This window comes from Callorhinus ursinus, unplaced genomic scaffold (assembly GCF_003265705.2).
Source record: "Callorhinus ursinus isolate GAN/ISIS: 27379988/994484 unplaced genomic scaffold, GSC_fseal_2.0 scaffold16, whole genome shotgun sequence".
Classification (NCBI taxonomy): domain Eukaryota; kingdom Metazoa; phylum Chordata; class Mammalia; order Carnivora; family Otariidae; genus Callorhinus; species Callorhinus ursinus.
Genome location: NW_027397078.1, coordinates 23,303,614 through 23,328,759, shown reverse-complemented (window position 1 = coordinate 23,328,759; position 25,146 = coordinate 23,303,614). Strand labels below are relative to the sequence as shown.

Genomic DNA, 25,146 nt, shown 5'->3' with positions numbered 1-25,146 from the left:
CAAATTGTAATCCTGCCACCCGCTGACAGCTGTCATTTATTGATCAGTTACAGGTCAGGCACTCTACTGTCTCTCTGTATGTTGTCTTCATGTTTTTACTGCATCTTTATATATATTATATTTACTTTTTATACTTTATTCTTTTTTACTATGTGTAATCTTAACTATGAAATGGTTCTTATTACCATTTCACAGAGAGGAAAAGGAAGTGTTAGGAAGGATAGGTGATGTGGTCAAAATCACACAACCAGTAAATGAGGGGAAACATAATGTGGGTCACATGTTAGATTGAGAACAAAGAAGAAAAAGCTGTAAAATAGTTTGTACGCTAATTACAATTACGCCAACAGTTTACCATTTGTGTCTAATTACAATATATCACAATAATGATTATGATTATAAATACTGTTATAACAGATAGCATTAACTTGGGCAAATTTCTTTTGATTATAGCGCAGCTCAAATCTTTATTTCATGAATAGGTAGTAATTATAGCTAATATTTTATTGAGTATTTACTATACACTAGGCATCAGAGTAAGTACTTTATGTATATTTCATTTAACCTTACTGAAAAAGAAAAGACCACTCAGATCTGTACTGATTTTCCCCATTTTACTGAGATACAGTTGACTTTCAAGCTATACAATATAATGACTTTATATGTGTATATATCTCAAAATGCTTATCACAGTAAGTTTAGTTAACATCCATCACCACACATAATTAGACTTTCTTTTCCTGTGATGAGAAATTTTAAGATCCACTCTCTTGGCTACCTTCAAATATACAACACAGTACTGTTTAATTAGAGTAGAGGAGACTGAGTTTAGGAGAAATTGAGTAGCTTACCTGGTAAATGGCACATCAGCATCTTGAACCCAGTATGTGGGACTCAGACCATATTCTCCAGCCATTCACTGTTCTATGTCCTTGTTTTATATGCTGTAAATGAATGTAGTGCTTCAGTGTGCTCAGCCTTTGCACTTCTTACTAACGTGAAGTGGTTATCTATTCAAAACTGGTAACATGGCTTGTGAGATGGTTATAATTATTTTAAAAGTCTACAAGAATTTCCTTCTATGCTATTAATAGTTTTTGTTTTGAATATATACGATGGTAACCTCAAGGAATCTCACTGCTGTATAAGAACAATCCTATTTATTCTTTTTTCATTTCAATCACATAAAACCACCCTATCTTCTTAGATTAAAAACACGGGGGGGGCATCGGAGTGGGGAGAAACAAACTGAGGGTTCTAGAGGGGAAGGGAGTGAGGGGATGGGTTAGCCTGGTGATGGGTATTAAAGAGGGCACATATTAAATGGAGCACTGGGTGTTATATGCAAACAATGAATCATGGAACACTACATCAAAAACTAATGATGTAATGTATGGTGATTAACACAACATAATAAAATAAAATTAAAAAACAAAACAAAACAGTAACTTCCAGGGGCACCTGGGTGGCTCATTCAGTTAAGTGTCTGCCTTGGAGTTGGATCATGATCTTGGGGCCCTGGGATTGGTCCGCATGGGTCTCCCTGCTCAGTGGGGAGTCTGCTTCCCTCTCATCCTCTGCCCCTCCCTCCCACTCATGTGCGTGTGCAGTCGTGTTCTCTCTCTCTCTCTCTAATGAATAAAATCTTTAAAAAAAAAAAAGTAACTTCCAGAGTAATCTTAGTTCTTGAATTGTGTGTTTCATTGAGGAATGGTAGAATATAATCATTTTGGGGGTGTCTGGGTGGCTCAGACGATTGAGCATCCAACTCTTGATTTCTGCTCAGGTCATGATCCCAGGGTCATGAGATCGAGCCCCATGTCAAGCTCCGTGCTGGGCATGGAGCCTGCTTAGGACTCTCTCCCTCTGCCCCTCATTCTCTTTCTCTCTGTCTCTCACTCACTGCCCCGCCTTCCCTCCCTCCATCTCATAAATAAATAAATAAAATAATCATTTTGTATTAAAAATTGGCCCCAAAACATGCACGTCGAAAGAGTTGATTTAATAACAGATATTTTATGAAATGTTTGAGGTAGGAGGCATTCAGTTTAAAAGATCATCTATGAAATAACGAAGCCTGAACCTAGAGGACCGTCAAATATCAGCATATTAGTATGACAAGAAAGTAATTCTAATTCATGGTGATGGAGAAAGAGCTACCTTCCCCCAGCCCTGGTTCAGCCACACAGGGTTGTAGGTGATCGTCTCAAAAGACTCCTTGTTTCATCTTTGTCCAACTCCCCTTTCAAGGGTTATACCCAGTACGGAACCCATAGGCTTGGGGTCCTGTTGTATCTCTCTTAACTCTCTAATACTTTGCTGTGTGGTGAGGTTTCCAACATTCCTCAAAGAGATGTTGCAGAATCAGGACTAACTTAGTAATGCTTCAGTAATACCTCTCCTTCATAGTGTTAGTGTGTGTATAGACTAAATAAGATACTGTATGTACATAGTTGAAATCCAGTGAACGCGATGTACTTGATGTATAGCGATAAGTCTACAATAATACAGAATTCTTTGTAATCATATATGGAATCTATAGAACCTTTCAAAGATTCCTTAAAAAGAAAGCTGGTTTATTATGTCAGCAAAATCCCATCTGGAACCATTTAGAACTAAGTTGTACCTAATTTTTCTCCTGAACTAATAACTTCCTTCCAGTTTGTTTTGTTTTAGTTTGGGTTTTTTTGTTTTGTTTTGTTTTGTTTTGTTTTTGCAGCATAGAACTCATTTTCAAATCATTGAAATTCTGATGACCTAAAAGATTTGCTGTTTGAAGGTATTTGGGCTGCTGTTATTCTTTCGGTGTGTCCTCTGTGCTAATTGAATCAAGTTCCTTCTGCTTTATGATCTGATGCAAGGGTTGTAAACTCAAGCTCCTTCAAGGATCAGATGTCAGGGTGTCATGTCATGGGAGGTATTGGTTTGGGGGGGGCGCCTGGGAGTGCATGGCCCTACCCAAATACATTGACATTTAAAAAAAAAAAATGAACACCATTAGGGGCGCCTGGATGGCTCAGTCAACCAGTTGAATGTCAGACTCTTGGTTTTGGCTCACGTCATGATCTCAGGATCTTGGGATTGAGCCCCGCTTTGGGTTCCACATTCAGCAGGGAGTCTGCTTGAGGATTCTTTCTCCCTCTGCCCCTTCCCCATCCCCACCCTCACCCCCGGGTCTCTATCTCTCCGTGTGTCTCTCTCTCAAATAAGTAAATAAACCTTTTTTTAAAAAAGAGTCCCTGGTTCTTAGGAGAAACAAAAGTATCAAAGAAAAGTCTTCTTTCTTCGATATTCTCATCTCCAGTTGACAATTCAGATAAGGAAAACTTGTGAAACTATCTCACATAGCTTGTAAGATGGCAAAAGCCCTATATTTAGTAATGTCTAACCAAAGTTTGTCTTAATAATTTAGGTAATATACTAGAATTTTTTATCGTATTTATACCGCATTGTTCTCATTTGAAAAACTAGTAAGTTGGCTTTAAAACCACAGGACTGGGGCACCTGGGTGGCTCAGTCAGTTAAGTATCTGCTTTGGGCTCAGGTCATGATTTCACGGTCCTGGGATCGAGTCTCACATTGAGCTCCCTGCTTGAGCCTGCTTCTCTCTCTGCCTCTGCTGCTTCCCCCTGCTTGTGCTCTCTTGCTCTTGCTCTCTCTCTCACTCTGTCAAATAAATAAATAAAATCTTTTAAAAAATTGAAACCACAGGACTGCATCTTTTTTTTTTTTATGGGTAGAGGACATGAACAGACATTTTATTTTTTTAAAGATTTTATTTATTCATTTGAGACACAGAGATACAGAGAGAGAAAGCATGAGTAGGGGGAGAGGCAGAGGTAGAGGGAGAAGGAGGCTCCCTGCTGAGCCAGGAGCCTGATGTGGGGCTTGATCCCAGGACCCTGGGATCATGACCTGAGCCAAAGGCAAACGCTTAACCATCTGAGCCACCCAGGTGCCCCAGGGCTGCATCTTTTTTGAAGTTTTTGAAAACACTTTGGTCCAACTTGTTGGACTTTAAACCTTGCTTGAGTGCTAGCCTTGCTTAGTAATAAAACAGTTCTTTCCACTGCCACCTAATGGAAAGTCTTTTCACATTCCTCAGCAGACAACTGCTCTAAATGTACCTGAGTTATATTCTTATTTTCTAGAGGGGAAAACAGGAAAAAGATCACTGCCACCACCCCACCCCCATCACCTAAAGGCAAGTTTATTAGACAGTTCCAAGTGGACCTTCTAACACTCCTCTCTGGTCTGTTATACTTTTTCACCCTTCGGGATTATCAAGTCCTTTTCCCTTCCCTTCCCTTCCCTTCCCCTCCCTCCCTCCCTCCCTCCCTCCCTTCTTCCTTCCTTCCTCCCTCCTTCATTCTTTCCTCCCTCCCTTCCTTTCTACATTATGAAGAATGCTTAATGCTATAAAAGCTACTTGGATGGTTTTGACATCAGTTATAAATACATTGTAAAGGGACAGCAGTAATCTAGGTTGAGTGTTTGTAAGAGCAGCTGGATAACATGGCACAAGCGGACAGCAGTCATTTCTTCACTCCTGCCCCATTTCTCCTAAGCAGATACACTTAGGGTGCTCCTCAGTGGTAGTGTATATAAAGGATGGTCTCCAAAATGAGATTGGCAGCTTTAATTTGTTTGATATGTGCAATCATAGTCTGTGTTAAATTCAAAATGCTTGTCCAATCAAGGATTCAATATAGAAAAGAGGCAGTAACAAGCATGCTGCATGCTGTAATAAAGAAATCTGTTGATTGAAAACAGTTTGTATATTTTGGAAATGATAGGGAATGTAATTGGTAAGAAAGGAAAGGATAAGGCTTCATAAATAATGGGAAATAGAGCATATTTTTTACTGATAACACTAACTCGATTTAATAACATTTTGGTGTTTAGTTTTTGTGCGCCAGAAAACAAGAAAGGTGGGTCCTTTCTTGTTACTCTAAATGTCATGATTAACAGAGTGACCTCTTTTTTTTATTTTTGTTTTTATGGAGAGCATATTTCAGGGGTTGAATCTTAGGCAATAGTGGGTGATGTGCTCTGTTCTTTTTTTTTTTTTAAAGATTTTATTTATTTGAGAGAGAGAGAGAGAGAGAGAAACAGCACGAGAGGGGAAAGGGTCAGAGGGAGAAGCAGACCCCCCGCCGAGCCGGGAGCCCGATGCAGGACTCGATCCCGGGACTCCAGGATCATGACCTGAGCCGAAGGCAGTCGCTTAACCAACTGAGCCACCCAGGCGCCCCGATGTGCTCTGTTCTTAAGAACTTTCACAGAACATCTTTCCTTTGTTTTCTCAACTGAGAAGACTAGGTATATATATAACTTTGTTGTTGTTACAAAGTTTTCCACGAATGTATTTTTGTGGTAGAAGAATAGAGAAGTGTAATGGTCCTCCATCCCCTGCCTCACTCCCACTCCCCTCCCTGAGGCTACCAGTTTAGTGGGCAACCTTCCAGCACTTTTATACATGTATATCTGGATAGAGATTCATATGCAAATCATTTGGGGGACTATAGTATTAAGAAACGGGATTTTGCTCTTCCTGCCATTCTCAAGTCTACTTTCTGCACAGATATAAAAATATACATATATATCAAGTCACTCCCTGGAGGGCTGGTAATAGCAGCTTTGTACTAGAAACATGCTGTTATTATGGACACCAGCAGGTGTGTCTCCGGTGGGTTAGCAAGGACCCTCTTCACCAAGCTCTGCCCCAGGGCACAAGCATCCCTGTAGGGCTGTCCACTCAGTTGGCCAGTTTCCAGCTTTTCTCTCTGAAGAATAAATTCTCCAACAATTGGAACTTTCCCTTAACAGTACTCTTACCTGTCTTCTCTTACATTGATCTTTTCTCCTTTTTTTTAAAGTCCTTTCCCCATTAATTGAAAATCCTGCATTTAGGGGTACCAGGCTGGCTCGGTGGGTAGAGTGTGCGACTCTTGATCTCAGGATCATGAATTCGAGCCCCATGTTAAAAATTTAAAAAATAAAATCCTGGGGCATCTGGGTGGCACAGCTGGTTAAGCATCCAACTCTTGGTTTCAGCTCACATGACCTAAGGGTGGTGAGAGTGAGCCCCACATCAGGCTCCACACTCAGCACTGAGTCGACTTGGGATTCTCTCTCCCTCTCCCCCTCCTGCTTGTGCTCTCTCTCTCTCTCTCTCTAAAAATAAAATCTCTTTTAAAAAATACTACATTTAGACTTAGCATTAGGTAATCTCATTTTTTAGAAGATTTTATTTATTTATTTGAGAGACAGAGAGAGCACAAGCGGGGAGGGAGGGAGGTAAAGGGAGAAGCAGACTCCTCTGCTGAGCAGGGAGCCTGATGCGGGGCTCGATACCAGGACCCCGGGATCATGACCTGAGCCAAAGGCAGATACTTAACTGACTGAGCCACCCAGGTGCCCCTAGAAATTTCATTTTATATAAAAATCCAGCTATTCAGAAAGTTCTAACTAGAAATTTCCACTGTACCATATTGGTGGGTGTTCATAATGATAGAATACTATCTGACTCATAGAGGAGACTTAGAGAATGTAAATTATTAATATATGCTACTGTATTACCATTTTAAAAATTGGTAAACAATCTTTTATTACCTTTCCATTAACCATCATACTGAGGTAACCAAAATACTCAATCCCCTGTATCCATTCTAAATAAACTGGACTTTGGGCACCTGGATGGTGCAGTTGGTTAAGCGGCCGACTCTTGGTTTCAGCTCAGGTCATGATCTTAGGGTCCTGAGATCGAGCCCTGCATCCAACTCTGCACTCAGCACAGAGTCTGCTTCAGTTTCTCTCCACCCCCCCCCACAAACACATTCGCTCTGTCTAAAATAAGTAAGTAAATCTTGGGGTGCCTGGGTGGCTCAGTTGGTTAAGCGTCTGCCTTTGGCTCAGGTCATGATCCCAGGGTCCTGGGATCGAGCCCCGCATCGGGCTCCCTGCTCAGTGGAGAGCCTGCTTCTCCCTCTGCCGCTCCCCCTGCTTGTGTGCTCTTTCTTAATCTCTCAAATAAATAAATAAATCTTTTAAAAAAAATAAATCTTTTCAAAATATTAATCAACTGGACGACTATATAAAGAATGAAATTACTAACCAACATTAAAGTGCCACATTTAGCATATATTATCAAATTAAGTATTTGCTGTAAGCAGAATCCATTTTCTTGGTAAGCTCCTTTTGTGGGGGACTGCATTTCTCCCTCGCCAAACATCTAGCAGTGTAGCACTTCTTTAAAATATTTTTTTAAGTTTTTTATTTATTTAAGTAGTCTCTGCACCCAATGTGGGGTTCAAACTCACCCCCCCTCCCCAGGATCAAGAGTCAAGTCACACGCTCCTCCGACTCAGCCAGCCAGGTGCGCCTCTAGCACTTTTGATTCCAAATTCACCGAACTTGCCCCCCTGTTCAGTCTCATCAAACATGTAGTGAGCATGTTCTCTCTGCCAGGCCTTCCTTGTTCTAAGGGACAAGCACATAGTGTCCTCAGTTCTCTGAGAATCCATAATCTAATGGTGGAGAGGGAGCCTGTGTAGGAGAAGCGTTCTTAATTCTGCTGGAGTGGTGGGATAGTTTCTGTTCTGCTTGTAGCCAAACCTCGTGATGATGAAGGGAAGTCTAGAATAGTCTGTGGTCAGGGATGAGAAAATAAGCAGCCCCCTGTACCCCAGACAAGATTCTAATGACAGAATTCATCCCTGCAGGGAGAAGGTGAACTAAAATGCCATTCAAGTCTACACCAGGAACACTCTTGTCTGAACTTTTTTGATTTCATACTCTAGCTTTATTTTTTTTACGAAACTCCCTTAAGTATTTAATCATACATATATAGATAACTTGAAAGAGCACTAGTGTACTCTTCCCTGTATAATGTATCCTGCGGGACATACACAAAAGATCAATTCTTAACTGGATAAAGCTGAAGAAACATTTTTATTTTAAGATTTTCTTTATTTATTTGACAGAGGGAGCACGCACAAGCACAAGCAGGGGGACTGGCAGGGAGAGGGAGAAACAGGCTTTCCACTGAGCAGGGAGCCTGATGTGGGGCACGATCCCAGGACCCTGGAATCATGACCCGAGCCGAAGGAATACGCTTAACCGACTGAGCCACCCAGGCGCCCCAGAAACATTATTTTTTTTTAAGTTTTATATATGTTATCTTTAATCCCGCCTCCCCCCCCCGCGAGAATCTTTTAAAAGACCATTTGAGAGGTTTAGTTCATACTAGTTTAATTTAGCTAAAGCACCTTCACTGAGCAAACAGTGGCTCCACTATCTACCACTGTAGTGAAAGTGGACCAGTTCCGTGAGGGCTCCCTGTCAAACCCTTGCCCACAGGACAGGATCAAGAAGATGGAGAGAAGAGCGTACCTTGAAATCTGAGTTGCACAGGTAGCGTCTGAAACTCGGACCAAGCAAGTGCAGCCAGTGTCCACCCAAATAGTAAATGTTGACAAATCTCTGGGTCTTTGTTTTAGGTTTTTGGAAATAAAAATACAGGGGTGCCTGGGTGGCTCAGTCGTTGGGCGTCTGCCTTCGGCTCAGGTCATGATCCCGGGGTCCTGGGATCGAGCCCCGCACCGGGCTCCCTGCTCCGCGGGAAGCCTGCTTCTCCCTCTGCCGCTCCCCCTGCTTGTGTTCCCTCTCTCGCTATGTCTCTCTGTGTCAAATAAATAAAATATTTAGAAAAAAAATACAAAGAAGTGTTAGTCATTCTTCCCATAACGAATAGAAGACACACATTTGAGGTGCCATCGGCATACAAACCCATGTACATACAAATTAGTCCAGATTTGTGATCATCAGTAGCCATCTTGTGATTTCATCACATCTTTTCTGGTCAGAAGAACCCAGTACAGCGCCTTCTCTACCCTGCAATTCCCCACAGCTGGGAGGGTCTCCATGTGCCCTGACCTCTGTGAGGCACCTGATGCTGTTACACCACACAGGTGGGAATTGACACCAGGACTGCTGGTCTTGTACCTGCAGCCCATGGAAACTGCAAAAGGGATGTGATCAACCTCCACCGGAATATATCACATTGGGTCCAGTGAGATGAGTAGTGGGTGACGTGTAGCTACTGCAAAACAACAAATCATAGCCCAGGGGAGGTTTTTTTTTTTTTTTTTTGGACAGAGAGAGTGAGAGAGGGAACACAAGCAGAGGGAGAAGCAGGCTTCCCGCTGAGCAGGGAGCCCAATGTGGGGATCAATCCCAGAACCCTGGGACCGTGACCTGAGCCGGAGGCAGACGCCTAACGACTGAGCCACCCAGGCGCCCCTCCCCTGGCACTTTTATCCACCTGTTAAAGCGTTCGTGGCAGTGCTTGTCAGCCTCGCTCTGCCAGGCCCCCATGAGTCCACCTCCCAGCCAAACATACCTCCAAGCAGAGGTACACTGTAGGAGTGTGAGGGCAGACTGGCTGGTTTTACATTTACTAACCATATAAACGCTATCATTGGGAGTTAATATTTTTATGGCCTTAAACTTTTAATATTATGCTTAAAGACTATAAAAAGATGTAAGAATGTTATTAGTATTACCTCACAACTCTAATAGGTGGACCAAGGTATTATTCAGGATTTGAAAAGCTAATTAAAGGAAGGATTTCATGAGAAAAGGAAAGCCTTCACAAAGGCAAAACTCAGGGTATGATTTTTAAAGTTGCTAGAACCCAATAGGGCGCCTGGCTGGCTCAGAGGAGCATGTGACTTTTGATCTTGGGGTCATGAGTTCGAGCCCCATGCTGGGGGTAGAGTTTACTTAAATAAGTAAAAACTTCTAAAAAAATGAAGTTGCTAGAACCTGAAAGTATGCTTAAGACAAAATATTCAGAAAAACTTAGGGAGAATTATGAGCTGCTATTGTGTCTATAACAACACTTTTGATCGTGGTGAGTTTTCTGACTTTGCAAAGTGCTGGTGCTTTTTCCGTCCATCACCCGCCCGAGTGCTTTCCTGTCTGCTCGCCTCTTTCTGAGCACCTGCTCTTGTTGGACCACCTCCATCCCTGGAGTTTTCACTTAGGTCTCTTTGACTTAGATGTATCAGAAACCCTCCTGAGTTGAAATGGGGAGTTCATCAGGGGCGCCTGGGTGGCTCAGTCATTAAGCGTCTGCCTTCGGCTCAGGTCATGATCCCCAGGATCGAGCCCTGCATCAGGCTCCCTGCTCTGCGGGAAGCCTGCTTCTCCCTGCTTCTCCCTCTCTTGTGTTCCCTCTCTCGCTGTCTCTCTCTCTGTCAAATAAATAAATAAAATATTTAAAGAAAAAAAAAAGTTCATCATGAGGATCCAGAGACTCTCAGAGCTTGGGGCCAGGAAGGCAGCTGATCTAGAGCCTGGGCAGCCATCTGGCCTCGTCCCCACCGCCCATCTGCACATCAGCTCATTCCCTTTCTCTCTCGTTAGTTAGAGGGTCTTTGTCTGCTCTGGGCACACTGGACAGAGTTTGCTTACGCTGCAGTTCCCAAACCTGAACTGAAATCGGACCTCTCCCTCATTTCCCATCTCAATTCTAAGTCCCTGGAAGAGGGGCTCTGACCCAGGGGGCAGCACTACCTTGTACAGAATAATTGCTAGTGGCTTACTGTGGCCAGGGAAGGAAGCCAACTCTCCAGGAGAGGTTTTCTACAGACCAGCTGCCACAGAAACTTACAGATGACTTTGCTTGTCTAACCAAGGTCTCCATAAAGCCTGTGCCGTGTTTTCTTCTGATAAGACGAGAAAGCTTTTTTAGTAACTTTTCCTGAGAAGGTAAGGAATCTGTAAAAGGAAGTAGGTTTACAGGGTAAGTCCCACTTTCTTTCATCAACAGCTTGCCTTGCGACAGTTAGCTGGCATAGTTGACAGGGCATGCACTTCCTCATCCTTTATCCTTCCATCACCCAGTTCTGGCTGGCATATTGGAGAAGGGACACTAGAAAAAGAAACTTAGACTTTGGGGGCACCTGGGGGGCTCAATGAGTTGAGCATCTGACTCTTGGTTTCGGCTCAGGTCATGATCTCAGTGTCGTGAGATTGAGCCCCGCATCAGGCTCCACGTTCAGCGGGGAAGAAGAAACTTAAGACTTTGGCCTGAGGAAGTTGTGGGTAAGGGCTTCTTATGGGGCTGGTGAAGGCTGTGATCCTATCAAGAAACTCCTTTCAAGTTTTATATCTGCATCTGAGCCTTCTAGGTTGACCCTGCTGGCCTCAGGCTGTGTTCACTGTAACACAATTCTTCAGTGTCCTATCTTGTCTTTGTCCTGACACATCTGGAGGGTCCTTGGTTTTCTCAGACTTCTTTTTGTGGAGAGCCTGCAGTCACCTGTTCCCTCTCCAGCCTCTCCCATTTACCTGAGAAATAGTCATTCACCAAATATAAAGATGTGCTCTCTCCCCTGGCTGTTGTGAATTGCCATCCCCCTGATCTCCCCACAGTCAGGAGTCCTCCCTGGGATCCACCTTCTTTCTTTGGTGACAAGTGCATTGTATTGGCTCCTCTCACTGACCCAAAGCAAACCCACATGTTCAGTTTTTCTCATCAGACCTCTCTGGCCATTGTCCCCCTCCCAACTAGATTACTGTTTCCTTTTCTTGGGAATGCCTGTAATTCTCAGCCCATTTTCAAAGCAGAGATGTCATGAATTCAAGCATCTAAACAGTTCTTTCCTAGCGCCAGATTCTCTTGAGTAGCTTACTGTTCATCCTCATTCAAGTTTCCTTTTTTCCCATGAAATCCCCACCCACCCAAGAGTATTTCATTAAAAAAAAAAAAAGTAGTCACTCAACAATGGAATGACAGGAAAAATTCTCACTCTGAGGAGGAATTCTGGTATTGGTTGGGCACGTGTGAAGAGTGAGCCTACGCAAGTGCCCTCAGACAGTGGTTCCAAACCAGGGGTGATTTTGCCCTCGTAGGGAACATTTGGCAAAATCTGGAGACATACTTGATTGTCACAACTGGGGGGCAGGTGCTACTGGCATCTAGCGGGCAGAGGTCAGGGTTGCTGATGAACATCCTACAGTGGACCCAGGACAGCCCCACAACAAAGAATTACTGGCCTGCTGTGTCATAGGTTAAGAAACCCTAGCTAGGGGCTAGTGAAACGGATGTGGGAGGGTGAGCTGGTAAGGGAGGGTCTGGGGGCACTGGGCTAAATACTGAGGAAACTCTAGGTAGTATTTTGTAAAGTCAAAGGTCACTAGGAGAAGTAAATGTGATGATGATTTTCTGGCCATGAGGAAAGCGGCCTCTGTCTTAGGGTCACTAATGTTATAGAAGGACAGCAGTATTGTTTGCTATGGAACAGTGGTTTTCATGCTTCTCACCCGGGGACTCCTTTATGTGCTTAAAAAGTATTGAGGGCCCTAAATTCATTTCAAAGTAACAATAATAAACTCACTACGTATTAACACAGAAACCCATTTTATGAAAATAACATTTTCCCAAAAAAATATGAGAGCAGCATTTTAAACGTTTGCACATCTCTTTTATGTCTGCCTTAATAGGAGACAGCTGATTTCGCATATCTGCCTTTGCATTTAGTCCTCGGCGACTCAGAGAGAATTGGAGTAAAAAAGACAAATTTATATAAAGTACCTCTTTATAAGGTTTTCAAGACATTTTGACCTTGGGGAGCCCTGAAAGGGGCTCAAGCTTTCCCCTCAGAGGACCCTGGCCCACACTTTTAAGAACAGCTGCTCTGCAACTAGAGGGTCAGCGAACATTTGAATGGGAAGAAAGGTACATCTTTATTTTGCTCAACCTCTAACTGGAATTTAGTGCTGCCTTCACTTATGGACAGAGGCCTCAAACTACAGTGGTACAGTGCTATCTACGATTTTGTCACCGGTAGAAGTCACAGGTATTTTCAGATCACGTTACAGTTCTTGTGGATATCTCAAATATTACGTCTCATCTCTGCTTTGAAATTTCAGTCGCTACAGCACCACATCTTGTCATTTAACGCCCTCAAAGGAGAGTACTTGTACTTTTATACCCTATGTCCTTTAAATATTTTGATAAATGTATTTCACTCTAATTGCTTTCCTTTGTAAATCCTGTGTGTTTTATTTTACCTATTTTAAAACATTCTGGGGCACACGGGTGGCTCAGTCAGTTAAGCGTCTGACTCTTGATTTTGGCTCAGGTCATGATCTCAGGGTGGTGAGATCGAGCCCCACATCAGGCTCTGTGCTCAGCGCCAAGTCTGGTTGAAATTCTTTCTCTCCCTCTGCCCCTCCACCCCCGGCTTGCGTCCTCTTTCTCTCTCTCTCTCTCAAATAAATAAATAAATTTTTTTTTAAAAAGTAAAAATAAAAACGTTCTGAGAAGGGGTCCATGGGCTTCAGTAGACTGCCCAAAGAGGTTGTCAGTACAAAAAATCCTTCAGAGGCCCTGCCCTAGAAAGTTACAGAGCCAGAATGGCGTCACTAGGCCATTTTGGGGAATCGATCTGGCCCCAAAGCAACCTGAAATGTGGAAGTGTTCCAAGAAAGCAAGTTCCAGTGCCGTGTTGTTGGCCTGTATCCTGCACACCTCTGTACACTCAACTTCACCTTTGGGTCATCAGAGTAAACAGTGTTCAGAGTGCACACTCTCAGTTTTCAAGAGAGTTCAGCACCCTGTAATGTATATTTTAGAAAGGGTGCTGGGGTGCCTGGGTGGCTCAGTTGATTAAGCGGCCGACTCTTGATTTTGGCTCAGGTCGTGATCTCAGGGTCCTGGGATCAAGCCCTGAGTCACACTCAGCACTCAGCGGGGAAACTGCTTGAGGATTCTCTATCCCTCTGCCTCTGCCCCTCCCCTCTGCTCACATTCTCTCTCTTTCTCTCAAATAAAAAATCTTTAAAAAGAAAAAAAGGAAAGGTTGCTATCATTCACATAATAAACTCATCTTCTCAGCAAACTCAGCTACCCCAAATGTTCTAGATAGCCAAGGCTTTCCTGCCACTTGTTACAAGTTAATAGAGCTTCCTAAATATTCCCAGGCGGGCAGAGAAACAGGCTAAAATGATTGCTTCTGAGAAGGGGCACGGGATGGATGGGAGATGTTTTGTTGGTTGACTCTTTAATTTTAGCAGTTACACGTGTGTGTAATTTGAGGCATGAAAAGTTCAGTATAGGGGTGTGTGGGTGGCTCAGTCGGTTAAGCATCTGCCTTTGGCTGAGGTCATGATTTCAGACTCTTGGGATTCGAGCCCCGAGTCGGGCTCCCTGCTCAACGGGGAGTCTCCTTTTCCCTTTCCTTCTGCCCTCCCCCCTGGTTGTGCTCTCTCTCTCTCTCTCTCTCAAATGAATAAGTAAAATCTTAAAAAAAAAAAAAAAAGTTCAGTATAGCTGGTTAGAAAAAGCTGTCCCCTTTCTCAGAGTACTCCCATCCCCTAGACCTTAAAAACACCCAGTTGTAACTCATTTGTCAACTATTTCTAGTACTCTGTCCTTATCTCTAAACAACAGGCCCAGAGTGCGTTCTTTGCTGGTTTCCTACAGTGGACTGTGAAGACCTGGTGCCCGCTCCCACCCCCACCACACATGCACACTTCCCGCCCCCTCTCCCGTGCTCAGGAGGCAGTTAGATCCCAGTTCTGGCCAGCCAGCAGTCAGTATTTATACATACCAACCCTTCCCCCGGTTATCTATCCAGTTCAAACATACCTGGTGTTCTGGGCTCGGGGCCCTCATGGCCTGGTGCACAGCTGTTACCCTGGGGACCTCCCCTTACCTTCACCCAGAGTCCCCGTGTCCTGGATTCTCCATCTTTGTTTACTGTTCCTCCTTTGGGGAGAGGTAGAGTACCTCTTCCAAGTGGCTTCCTGGAAAAGGATCTATGGCAGATGAAATGTTTGAGATGTTGCTTGTCTTAAAATGTCCTTAATCTACCCTCAAACCTAATCACTAGTTACAGAATTCTAGACTGGAACTCCATTTCCTTCATAATTTCGGAAACATTGTTCTACTGTCTTTTTTGAAAGCTTATCTGATTCTTAATCCTTTCTATATGTGACCTTAAATTGCTTGTTCCTTTTCTGAAACTTGAAGGATCTGTTTTGCACTCAGTCATGGACACATTCACAATAGTGTGTCTCAGTTTGGGACAGTTTTTATACACAGTGCTAGGCTGTTTCTGGGGCCTTTCCATCTGGAAAGTCAAGCTGTCCAGTTTTGAGAAGTATTGAACACTAAGTGCAAACGGAGAAATATTTATAGAACACTAAGTGCCAGATGCTATTGTAAGTATTTTCTGCATCTTTATTTCTTACAACACCTTATGAAGTAAGTACTGTTGTTATCCTCTGTTACAGATGAGATAGAGGTACAGAGAGGTTAAGAAACCTGCTCAAGGTAACACAGCAAGTTGATGGCAGCTAGGATTCGAATCCAAACAGTAGCTCTAGAGCACATTTTAAACTTAACTACCTTGTGCACAATGCTAATGGTTTGTAAATTGTATAAATAACTAAAACTAAGTCCCCAACTTTGTTACAGATGTCCCCAAACTTCCTTAATGGACCAGTTGTCTTCACCAACTTGTATCCTAGCTCTTTTTTCCATGTAAACCTTGTCAAAAACATCCTTAGACTCCGGGGGAAATTTTTTTTTAACTCTTTACCTCAAATAAAATTTCATTAGCAGAGAACTGGTTGGTATTAAAATAATTGCATAAAACTTGATTTTCATTACATGGAAGTGTTGTAAATTGGCCACTTACCCGAAAATAGTAGTAGAGAATGCAAGTGATAAAGCATCAATATCCCTCTTTTTCCCTTCCTTAATAATTGAGGGAGTGTTTTCAAATCATAAAAGCTTACATAAGGGTTTTAGAGGAATTTAGATTTTCTTTATTCGGCAATCATCTTCATTTTTATAAAACTGACATCACTAAAACTGTTTTTACCTCAGGTTAAAATTTGACTGACCTATTCTGTTGCTGACTTGAGTCATACCAGGTCACTGAAACCCAAAATAAGTATGTTCTAAGTATTGGGTAACCATTATAACCTATTTAGAGCCAAGATCCACTTAAGACTCGTTGACTTATTTTCTCCATCACTGAGATGGTGGACATGTTCATCAGTAGTGTCCTGATATGCTCATTAGCTCTCCGCACAGGGAGGGATGCCAACAAAATGTACAGAAGTAAATTCAGGGGAATCTCCTTGGTCAGGAGTTAGGACTATTGTTCTGTACGTCAGCCCATGCACTGGTAACATTTTTTTTTGCAGTAATGTATTTTGTGATTTGATTTGGCCCATGGTTTGCCTGAATGCAGGCAATTACACTTGTAATAAGGGTTCTGCTGTCCAGTTTTTCTCCGTCCTGAGGAATGTCAGAGGGTGAGTATTCTGCATCTAAAGGAAACATGAAAAAGAAAAATGGAAACACCCGAAGAATGCCTTTACTTACATTAATCAAGGAGCAGCTGCTGCTGTAGGTGATGAGGGCCTGCTCTGCGCTTAGCTGAGCGGGCCATGTGGGCCTCCAACAGAAACGAAGTCAGGCTGTGAGTGATGTTGCCTCTGTGTTTAGAGGGAAAGACCAAGTTAGGAATATAATAAAATGTACCGGCTCGGGTAAAATTATAAGGGAATTTGCCCCTTGAGTTTGGGATGGGGGAAATGACCTATAAATCACTAATATCTGTGCACTATGGAAAAGATTTGGACCCTGTATTTTCCCCTGTCTTCTAGTGATTTTCCTTGAGGCATTTCTCTGTGTATCCACTAATAGAGAGATGGAAAGAGAAAGAGTAACAGATTAAAATCATTTGATGGTAAGTGTGTGTGTCTTTTCAACTATATGTTTCTTTGTAGAACTCCCTAAGTCACGAAAATCATTCAGGTGAGGTCTCTGCATTTTGATGTTAACGGATTCCACTCTTACAGATAGACAACCAGTTACCAACATGAAATGAGGGTGGTGATGGTTTTCGAAATGAAATAATGTTTGATGTAACTTGGAGTTTTCTCTCTGAACTTTGGCCACACTGTAGAAAAGCTAGGAGGAGGGAAGCAGCTCTGTCAAGCACAGAATTACACACGGGGGAAAGAATTAATCTAAATACTGAGGGAGAAGCCTGTATTCTCTTGCATGATATTTAGCAGCAAGAGCAAGGAGAGGGATGTTTCTTTCTTTGTGTAATGTGCAGTAGTTACAATAAACACAAGATTTCCAAATCTCAGAGGACTCTCTTGACAGTTGCTTGATAACAGCTTTTTTCATTCCATAGTTTTGACAGTTTGTGTGTGTTGCCATATCTAGTGTAAACTAAAACATCACTGTCATTCTGTTTTTCTTTTGTATGTGTTTTTTTTTTTCATCTTTAGGATAATGAAAAAGATGGGCTTTTCACTTGTAGACTAGAGTGAGGCAAGTTGTGTGTGGAGATTAGCATGTGTTTATGAGTTTTGAAAGATTCAGGTTGACAGCAGAACACTGCTTTAAATAATTTTCTTCTCCATATTGCTTCAGTAAAAGTATAAGTGGGATGTGTAAGTTTTCTCTTAATCTTTTGATAAATAGCAAATCTAAGGCATCTGTGTGGGTACCTGTATTATTTATCTGTGGTTATTGAAAATGAATGAATACAATAAACATCTCTAGCGCTCCTGGCTATGCAGCCTTTGAGAAATGGGGAGCGTTCCGTTCCTTGTCACTCACATGGTCTTGCCCTGTTCCACCTTGTTGCTTTTCAGTCCCCAGGTATGCTTCCCCTCATTTGATGGATGCCCCATCCCACCCACTTCTGGCAAGTTCATAGCTACATGACGTCATTGGTCTGTTTTAGAAACAACAGGGTTTCGCTGCTGTTGTTTATCTGGTCTTTGGTTTTCTAGAGCAACTCTAGAAACTAAATTGCATCGGCTCCGTTTTCGAGGCTGCAAGGGGAGATGACAGGCCAGGAGCGCAAGTCAGGGTCACAGCAGTCTTGACTCCTCAGGTGGAAACTCTGAGATTTTGTACATTCCAGAAGGGGTCCTGTGGAATTTATCCTGGGAGACCTTCCCCCTCTTCAGCCCCAATAACCTTTGATTTACAGAAATCTCAGTGAGGTTATTTTGCCATCAAACCAAATTTGCTGTAGCATAGCAAAGCTCCCGATGCCGTCATCTGGCATGTTACAGACAAATTCCAATTACTTTTCTACTTCGAGCTATTGTTAAACACTACAAGCTAGCTGACAGTAAAATTATAAATACAGGTGTTGTCACACTACACTATAATCAGAATTTTAATTTGAATTTTCCTTCGTAAAGCCTTTTTTTTTACATGAAAATAGGAATAGAATTAGTTTTATTGACAGTAAAAAGACATTTTGAAAGCTTCCTAAATCATTACCTGTATTTAACAGGAGGAAAAATTGTATATGTCCATGTAAAAAGAAGAGTTTTATTATCACATATTTACTCATTATATTTGGTGGTAAATAAAACGGGGAAGACGTGTTTGACACATGATTGACGGAACTCACTGGGTTTTTGCTTCATCAGAACAATAGACAGACATAAATATATATTTTGCTTTTGTTTTGTTCTGCTAGTGCTAATGCAGACCTGTAGACGAAATCTTCTTCTAGCAAATTAAGCAGAGCCTATTGGGAGTCTGCATGCAATGCTCAACTTTTCATTTGGCAATTTTCTCTTCTTACCCAGATTCATCATCTATGGCGCTTTTTCCCCCTTGCGTGGTGGTTGGAGTGGGTTCCCCCTTCTCAAGTCCCTTTTTTTCCCTCAAGGCATTTAGTGTCGTGTCTGCCAGATTTCAGTGATGAGCAGCGAATTGCTTTTAAAGTGGGCATTATGCCAGTTCAGCAGCACAATGGAAAACCAATCTTCCACCATTCTACTTTTGATGCTGTTATTGTAGCATTTTAGATAACTGCTGCCACGGAAAAAAAAAAGAGGGGGGGGAGATGTGCTCAATTGCTACCAGTTAGTCAAGTTAAATCCAGAGGAGCATTAAAATTACTCTGAAAACTGTTTGTCAGAGGTCATGTGCCGTCTGAGGCTGCTGCACGTAGGATGGATGTTCTGTTCTGGTGGCTTTTTTCCCTTTCTTATTACTGTGACTGACCAGCTCTCTAAATAGCCCTTCACTACCTGTTTACTTATTGTCTTCACCTCCCTGTTGAAAAAATGTGTCAAACAAAAATGTTGAAAAGTTTCTTTAAAGTGCTGGAAATAGCAGGAGACTGAGTTGTTCGGGGTGCTAGAGTTTGTACAGTGTGAAAGCAAAAAAAAGTGGGGGAGAGCAAGAACATAATTCTCTGGTTTCTATAGCAAGATTACTGTTTTCTTCTTTTTCTCTTCACTTTTCAACTACTGGGTTCACTGTTCTACTTTTTTTTTAATAGCACAAATGGAATTTATCCTCTCTCCATCTCAAGTCCCCCCTCCACTGGCTCCGCTTGTGAATGAAAGCGGCTGCCTGCAGCGGCTGTAGGCCAGACGGCAGCTGGATGGTGTTGCGTTGGATGGCTTTTGGAGTGAGCCGTATTTTTAAAATCAGGGCCAATAGATGGACCATTTTGAGGGTGGCAGTAACACAGTAAGCCTGCTGTATTGCCTCAGAATTTATTTACACTTTAAAAATTACATAAATATCCAATAATCTGTGCTGAAAATAATTGAGTGTATTGCAGTAATAATAAAAGTAACTCATATTTCTGGGGTGCCTGCCTTCTATTTTATTTAGCTTTCTCCTATCTCTAATGGATCGTTCTCTTTATGTCAATCATGTCTGTAATTTCACCAGACTCTCCACCTTGTGAAGGCCGGCATTTTTGTCTTGTCTGGTTCGTTCCTGTATCCCCAAGGCTTAGAACAGTATCTGGCACATAGTAGGCACTCAGTAAATACTTGTTGAATGAGTTAATAATTTGTGCTCTCTTGTGGGTTCATGGAGTTGTCTCTCTTTACTTATTTATATATCTTTTAATCCAGCTAGAATGCCAAACTGTGGTGCTAAAGTACAGCAGTCACACTAATTTATCTTTTGATTCTTTAATTCACTCCCAGTTGTACTCGACACCCACTTGGGTACTCAATAAATATTTGTTGAATGAACAAGTGGAGAAGTCCAAACACAGGTTATTTGCCAATAGGGGCTAGAGCCATTTGGTGGTAGAGATGGGGTAGCCTAATGCCCCACTGGTCAGTATTTATAAAGAGTCTACAAATCCTCAGTCTTGGGGCACCTGGGTGGCTCAGTCGTTAAGCATCTGCCTTTGGCTCGGGTCATGATCCCGGGGTCCTGGGATCGAGCCCCGCATCAGGCTCCCTGCTCCGCGGGAAGCCTACTTTTCCCTCTCCCACTCCCCCTGCTTGTGTTCCCTCTCTTGCTGTGTCTCTCTCTGTCAAATAAATAAAGTCTTGAAAAAAAAAATCCTCAGTCTTACATTGGTCCAGAGTTCTTTCCCAGGTATCACACTGCTTTTCTGGGCTTATTTTCAAGGAGGTTTCAGATCCCTATTTTCCTCCAGTTTCTACTTTGAGAGCATTTCAGTTTTTCCTAATGCATGCAAGAAAAGACACCAGAAATGATGCAGGCAGTATTCAGAACCAGCCCGCTCGCTAGTGCCATCTCAACGAATCCCCTGTACATTCTGCAGTGTCAGTGGTCCTGTCTTCATGCGGGAAGGTGGCTGCCTTGCATGGCGAGATGCGTACAGGCTAGCAGGTAGACCTCCCTCGGCACCATTCACCTGTCCTGGGGAATTGGGCTTCAGGCACTCTGTCATTCTGCTATGTCCTTTACTACCTGCCTTCCCTCGGAACTCTCCGTTTCCATCTGCGAAGTGAGGGAAATGCAGGCCTAGAGGCAGCTGAACAAGGTCACAGGCTTCAGAGAATCCAGTGACTTAATCAAGAACTGTACTGTGGAGGACAGACTGCTTTCCCTTGTAATCATTGAGTTGTAAATGTGACATAGCTTTAAATGGATAGCAACAGTTTGCAAATCAGTAAGACCCATTTCGTCATTAGCTTTGGACTAAGCATTAAAAAGTATACATTGAGGATTCTCAAAGTAAAAATGCAAAGCAGTGTGGGGATTCTTTCTTGGCAACGAAAAGTGTGCATATTAAACATACAGAAATGGAGGTGGTGAGTTTCTCTAGCTACTAACAGATTCTCTCAAAAGAATGCCTTAATAAGAAGCCTTTTTTTAAAAAAAAGATTATAGTTTTTAAGTAATCTCTACACCAAATGTAGGGCTCAAACTCATAACTCCTAGATCAAGAGTCGCATTCTCTACCGACCGAGCCAGTCAGGTGCCCCAAAAGCCTTTTTTTTTTTTTTTTTTAATAGCAGATATGAGGATTTTCTTACGTTTTACCACAGGGGTTATGCATTCATTTGAGAGGAATCTGGAATTTGCAATAGGACATTCCCTGATGTGCTCATTCCATCTCTTCTCCAATATCATTTGACCTTCATCCAAGAAAAGCCAAAGAACATACTGAAATAAGGATTCCGATTTTAATTAGAGCAAATTTAAACATCTATAAAGTGGAACATTTTGCCTTACATGCCCTAGCATCAACATTTTACATGGGGAAAAATGAGGATGTTCATTGTAGCATCCTGCATCAGCATTTGTTAAAATTCCAAAGACTTTCAGTTGCCTGAGCCAACTATGGAAAATCTTATATAAGAGTACTGTGAGGAGAACTTGTGCCTTAAAAAAAAAAAAAAAAAAGATAAATCGTGCAGGCTGGGGAGTAGGAGAATAAGAGTTTCTCTTCTTGTCCCTCCACAAAGAGACTTTAGAGGAAAGAGCATGAACTAGATTTGTGACCTTGCAGAAAGCCTGGTCCAGTTTCCTCATGGGTATAGTGTCTCTTCTGTTCAACTTACTGGGTTATTGTTAGGATGAAATAATAGGGGACACCTGGGTGGCTCAGTTGGTTGATTGTATGCCTTGGGCTCAGGTCATGATCTCCAGGTCCTGGGATTGAGTCCTGCAATGGGTCCTGGGATAGAGTCCCACATCGGTCTCCTTGTTCGGCGGGGAGCCTGCTTCTCCCTCTGCCTGCCACTCCCTATGCTTGTGCATGCGCGCGCTCTCTCTCTCTCTCTCTCTGGCATATAAATAAATAAAATCTTTTTAAAAAAAGGATGAAACAATAGAATATGTACCTTTGTAACCCTCTCTATAATAGGAATTGGCTAGTGCTTTTCTGTAAAGGGTTTGAGAACCACATGGGCTCCACGGCTGCTACTCAGCTTCACCATTATAGCCAGAGACGGTAAAGAAACACATGGGCATGGCTGTGTTCCGGTAAAACTTTATTGACAAAAACAAGGAGCAGTGTCAATTTGGCCTTCGGGTCATAGTTTGGTAATCCCTGACCTATAATAATGAAAGGCATAAAACATAAAATACCAAATATTTGCTTACTGCTCCAAGTAAATAACCCCCCATTTTGTAATCGGCACGTGTGGTCAGTGTTTTCCCATCCCTGTAAAGAGGAAGCCTGAAGGTGCCATCTCTCTCAAGAGAAAGTCACCTTCAGTAGGTTTTAGTCCAGCCTTCCCAAATTTTTACAAATTCTGCAGGGAGAATTTCATTCCATTCAGCTTATATTTATTGATGGCTTCACTTAAGCCATCTAGTCTCACACAAGCCTAGCCTTTTCTCAAAGGAAGTGTTCCTTCCTTAGGACAGTCACTTTCCACGGAGCCTTGATGTCCTGGAGACTAGAAGAGTTGACAGAGAGGGACTGTGGCTATCTTGGTGATTAATCAGTTAAGGTTTCAAGATGTATGGTCAGTGCTATGGAAACTGGTGGAGAATCCTATTTAAAGAGTCTCACTGATATATTCTGGAATTAGGAATACCCCACAGTCTTCAGGTCTCCAAGGACAAAATCACATTAGCTTAATGGAAGAACTCATCCCAGAGAGATTATAGTGTATCAGTTCATAGAATTTAAGAAGATAAAGGTTACTAATCCTGATACCCTGACAACACTGGTATTTTAGGCTTCATAGTTGGTTCTCTAAGTGGCTGGACTTCTTTAATATTTATATTGTATCTGATGAGTCAGAAATCCAAAACCACATCTATTTTACATAAACATTAAATCAGAGCAGCTGAAAAATGTATCTGGTACAGAATTTGCCTTCCTGTATTTTCCTTGGGTAATGAGTTTGATGGTAAGCAGTCATTTAAAAGTCTGCCTTTGACTTCCTCTCAGATTTCTTAAGGCCTTAGATTTCCCCCATCTCTTAGCCGTTGCATGCTGAATCTGTGGGCTTTTTGTAATAGCATATTATAGCATATGTTGCATAATACATATCCCAACAAGTTGGCAAATAATATATTTATTCATGTTTTCCTGTATTCCCACCATTTATCCAGGGCAATGGCCCTCTCTGATAGGCAGTTTCTAAGATGGCACCCAGTGATTCCCTGCCTGTTAGTTTCATTCTTAAGCTGTAATCCTCTTCCCTTGAGTGTGGGCTGGACTGAGTGACAAAAGGGATGGAATGTTACTTCTGAGATTAGGTTACAAAAGATTGTGACTTCTGTCTTGAGTGTGCTTTTTCACTTTCTAGCTGATCACTGTGCTGGAAACCAGCTGCCATGTTATGAGCTGTCCTGGGGTAAGCCTGCATGGTGAAGAACCGAGGGCTCATGTAACAACCTGGAGGAATATATAGTCACTTATTATATTAATATGTTGCTAAAATACCTGGGGTGCCTGCATGGAGCAGTCGGTTAAGCATCCGACTTTTGGTTTCGGCTCAGGTCGTGATCTCAGGGTTGTGAAATCGAGGCCCGTGTCAGGCTCCATGCTCAGCTCAGAGTTGGCTTGGGACTGTCTCTCCTTTTGCCTCTCCCTCTGCCCCTCCCTGTCACGTGCATGAGCATGCGCACACTCACACTCTGTCTCTCAAATAAACAAATAAATCTTTAAAAAATACGTTGCCAGAATACCTATTTGGTTTGGATTAATCAAAAATGTTCATGTTGGGACGCCTGGGTGGCTCAGTCGGTTAAGCGTCTGCCTTTGGCTCAGGTCATGATCTCAGGGTCCTGGGCTTGAGTTCTGCATCAGACTCCCTGCTCAGCGGGGAGCCTGCTTCTCCTCTCTTTGCCTGCCACTCCCCCTACTTGTGCTCTCTCTTTCTCTCTGACATAAATAAAATCTTTTTTAAAAATGTTTACGTTTTTCCCTCCACAAAGAATGTAATTATGTCTTGGTTATGACATCTGTAGACACGTGATAACACAAGTTGAGAGGGAATGTATACTACCCATGAACAAAGATGGAACCCAGGAAATGCCAAGAACCCTTGGAGTGGTTGTAGCTGCATCCATCCCCAGTGTGCAGAAGGGTAGAGTGTTAGAGTGGCTTGCCTTAATGTCAGGATCGAGGAGGGCACAGCCCCTTTTCTGTCCTCTGTCCAGAAAGTGGCTTAGACCCTGGTCATGGCACGGCTGTTACTTTCATGTCCAACTGTGGCCCAACCGTATTTCCATCTGTTTACGTGGATTAGAACTGTCCCTGACATGGTAGCCTAGGCTGTGAGAACAGAAGGCTGGTGAGAAGGAAGGATATCCGGAGGGTCAAGGAGCAACCAGGGCAAGGCCTGTGTTCTTTGCCTTTATCCCCAAGAAGATGAGAGCCTAGCTGGTCCCACAGCCTTTGGCCCAGACCTAGAGTGTGGAACCCATTCCACAGGTGCCTCTTGTGCATATTTGCTAGACCCTGAGGGCTCGCTCTTCTCCCACCTCTGGAACGTGGCCATAGCTTTGTCAGTGACTAACGCCTGTTGCCGTCATTGTCAGTGACTAACATTTGGTGAGCGCTACTTCATCCTGGAAACTGCCAGCACACTCACCCTTCAACGTACTCGTTTATTAAAGTGAAGAAAAATAAGCAGGGGCTTGACAGCCAGAGATGAGAGCCCAGAAATGAGTCCAGAATTTCTAATTCTGAAGCCAGTGCCAGCTCCCAGTCTGTACTTCCTGCATTTAATACCTAGGCATTCTCTTTTCCTCCCCTTCCTGTCCTTCACTCCCAAGAGTGTGCCAGCCCATGTACACACCCACACCCTGTTGACTCTCCAGGGTAAATGATTTCCAGATCCCATGGTTAGTGCATGTCACCAAATAGCATATTAATCAGTCTG

At 42.7% G+C, this 25,146-nt stretch overlaps 1 protein-coding gene across 4 annotated transcripts in view; it reads left to right on the top strand.

Moving 5' to 3' along the window:
• POLA1 (DNA polymerase alpha 1, catalytic subunit) overlaps nucleotides 1–25,146 on the top strand; it is a 299,784-nt gene that overhangs the window by 266,559 nt on the left and 8,079 nt on the right. Inside the window, exon 37 of one of the 4 annotated variants that reach the window (XM_073901952.1) lies at nucleotides 16,696–16,778. The exons of 2 other annotated variants lie outside the window; for them this stretch is intronic. In XM_073901952.1, the coding sequence (XP_073758053.1) occupies nucleotides 16,696–16,766 (71 nt within the window). In that variant the 3' untranslated portion in view covers nucleotides 16,767–16,778. Of the gene's footprint in view, nucleotides 1–16,695; nucleotides 16,779–23,565; nucleotides 23,699–25,146 lie in introns of those variants that run through there. One more of the 4 variants, XM_073901953.1, reaches the window with a different exon arrangement.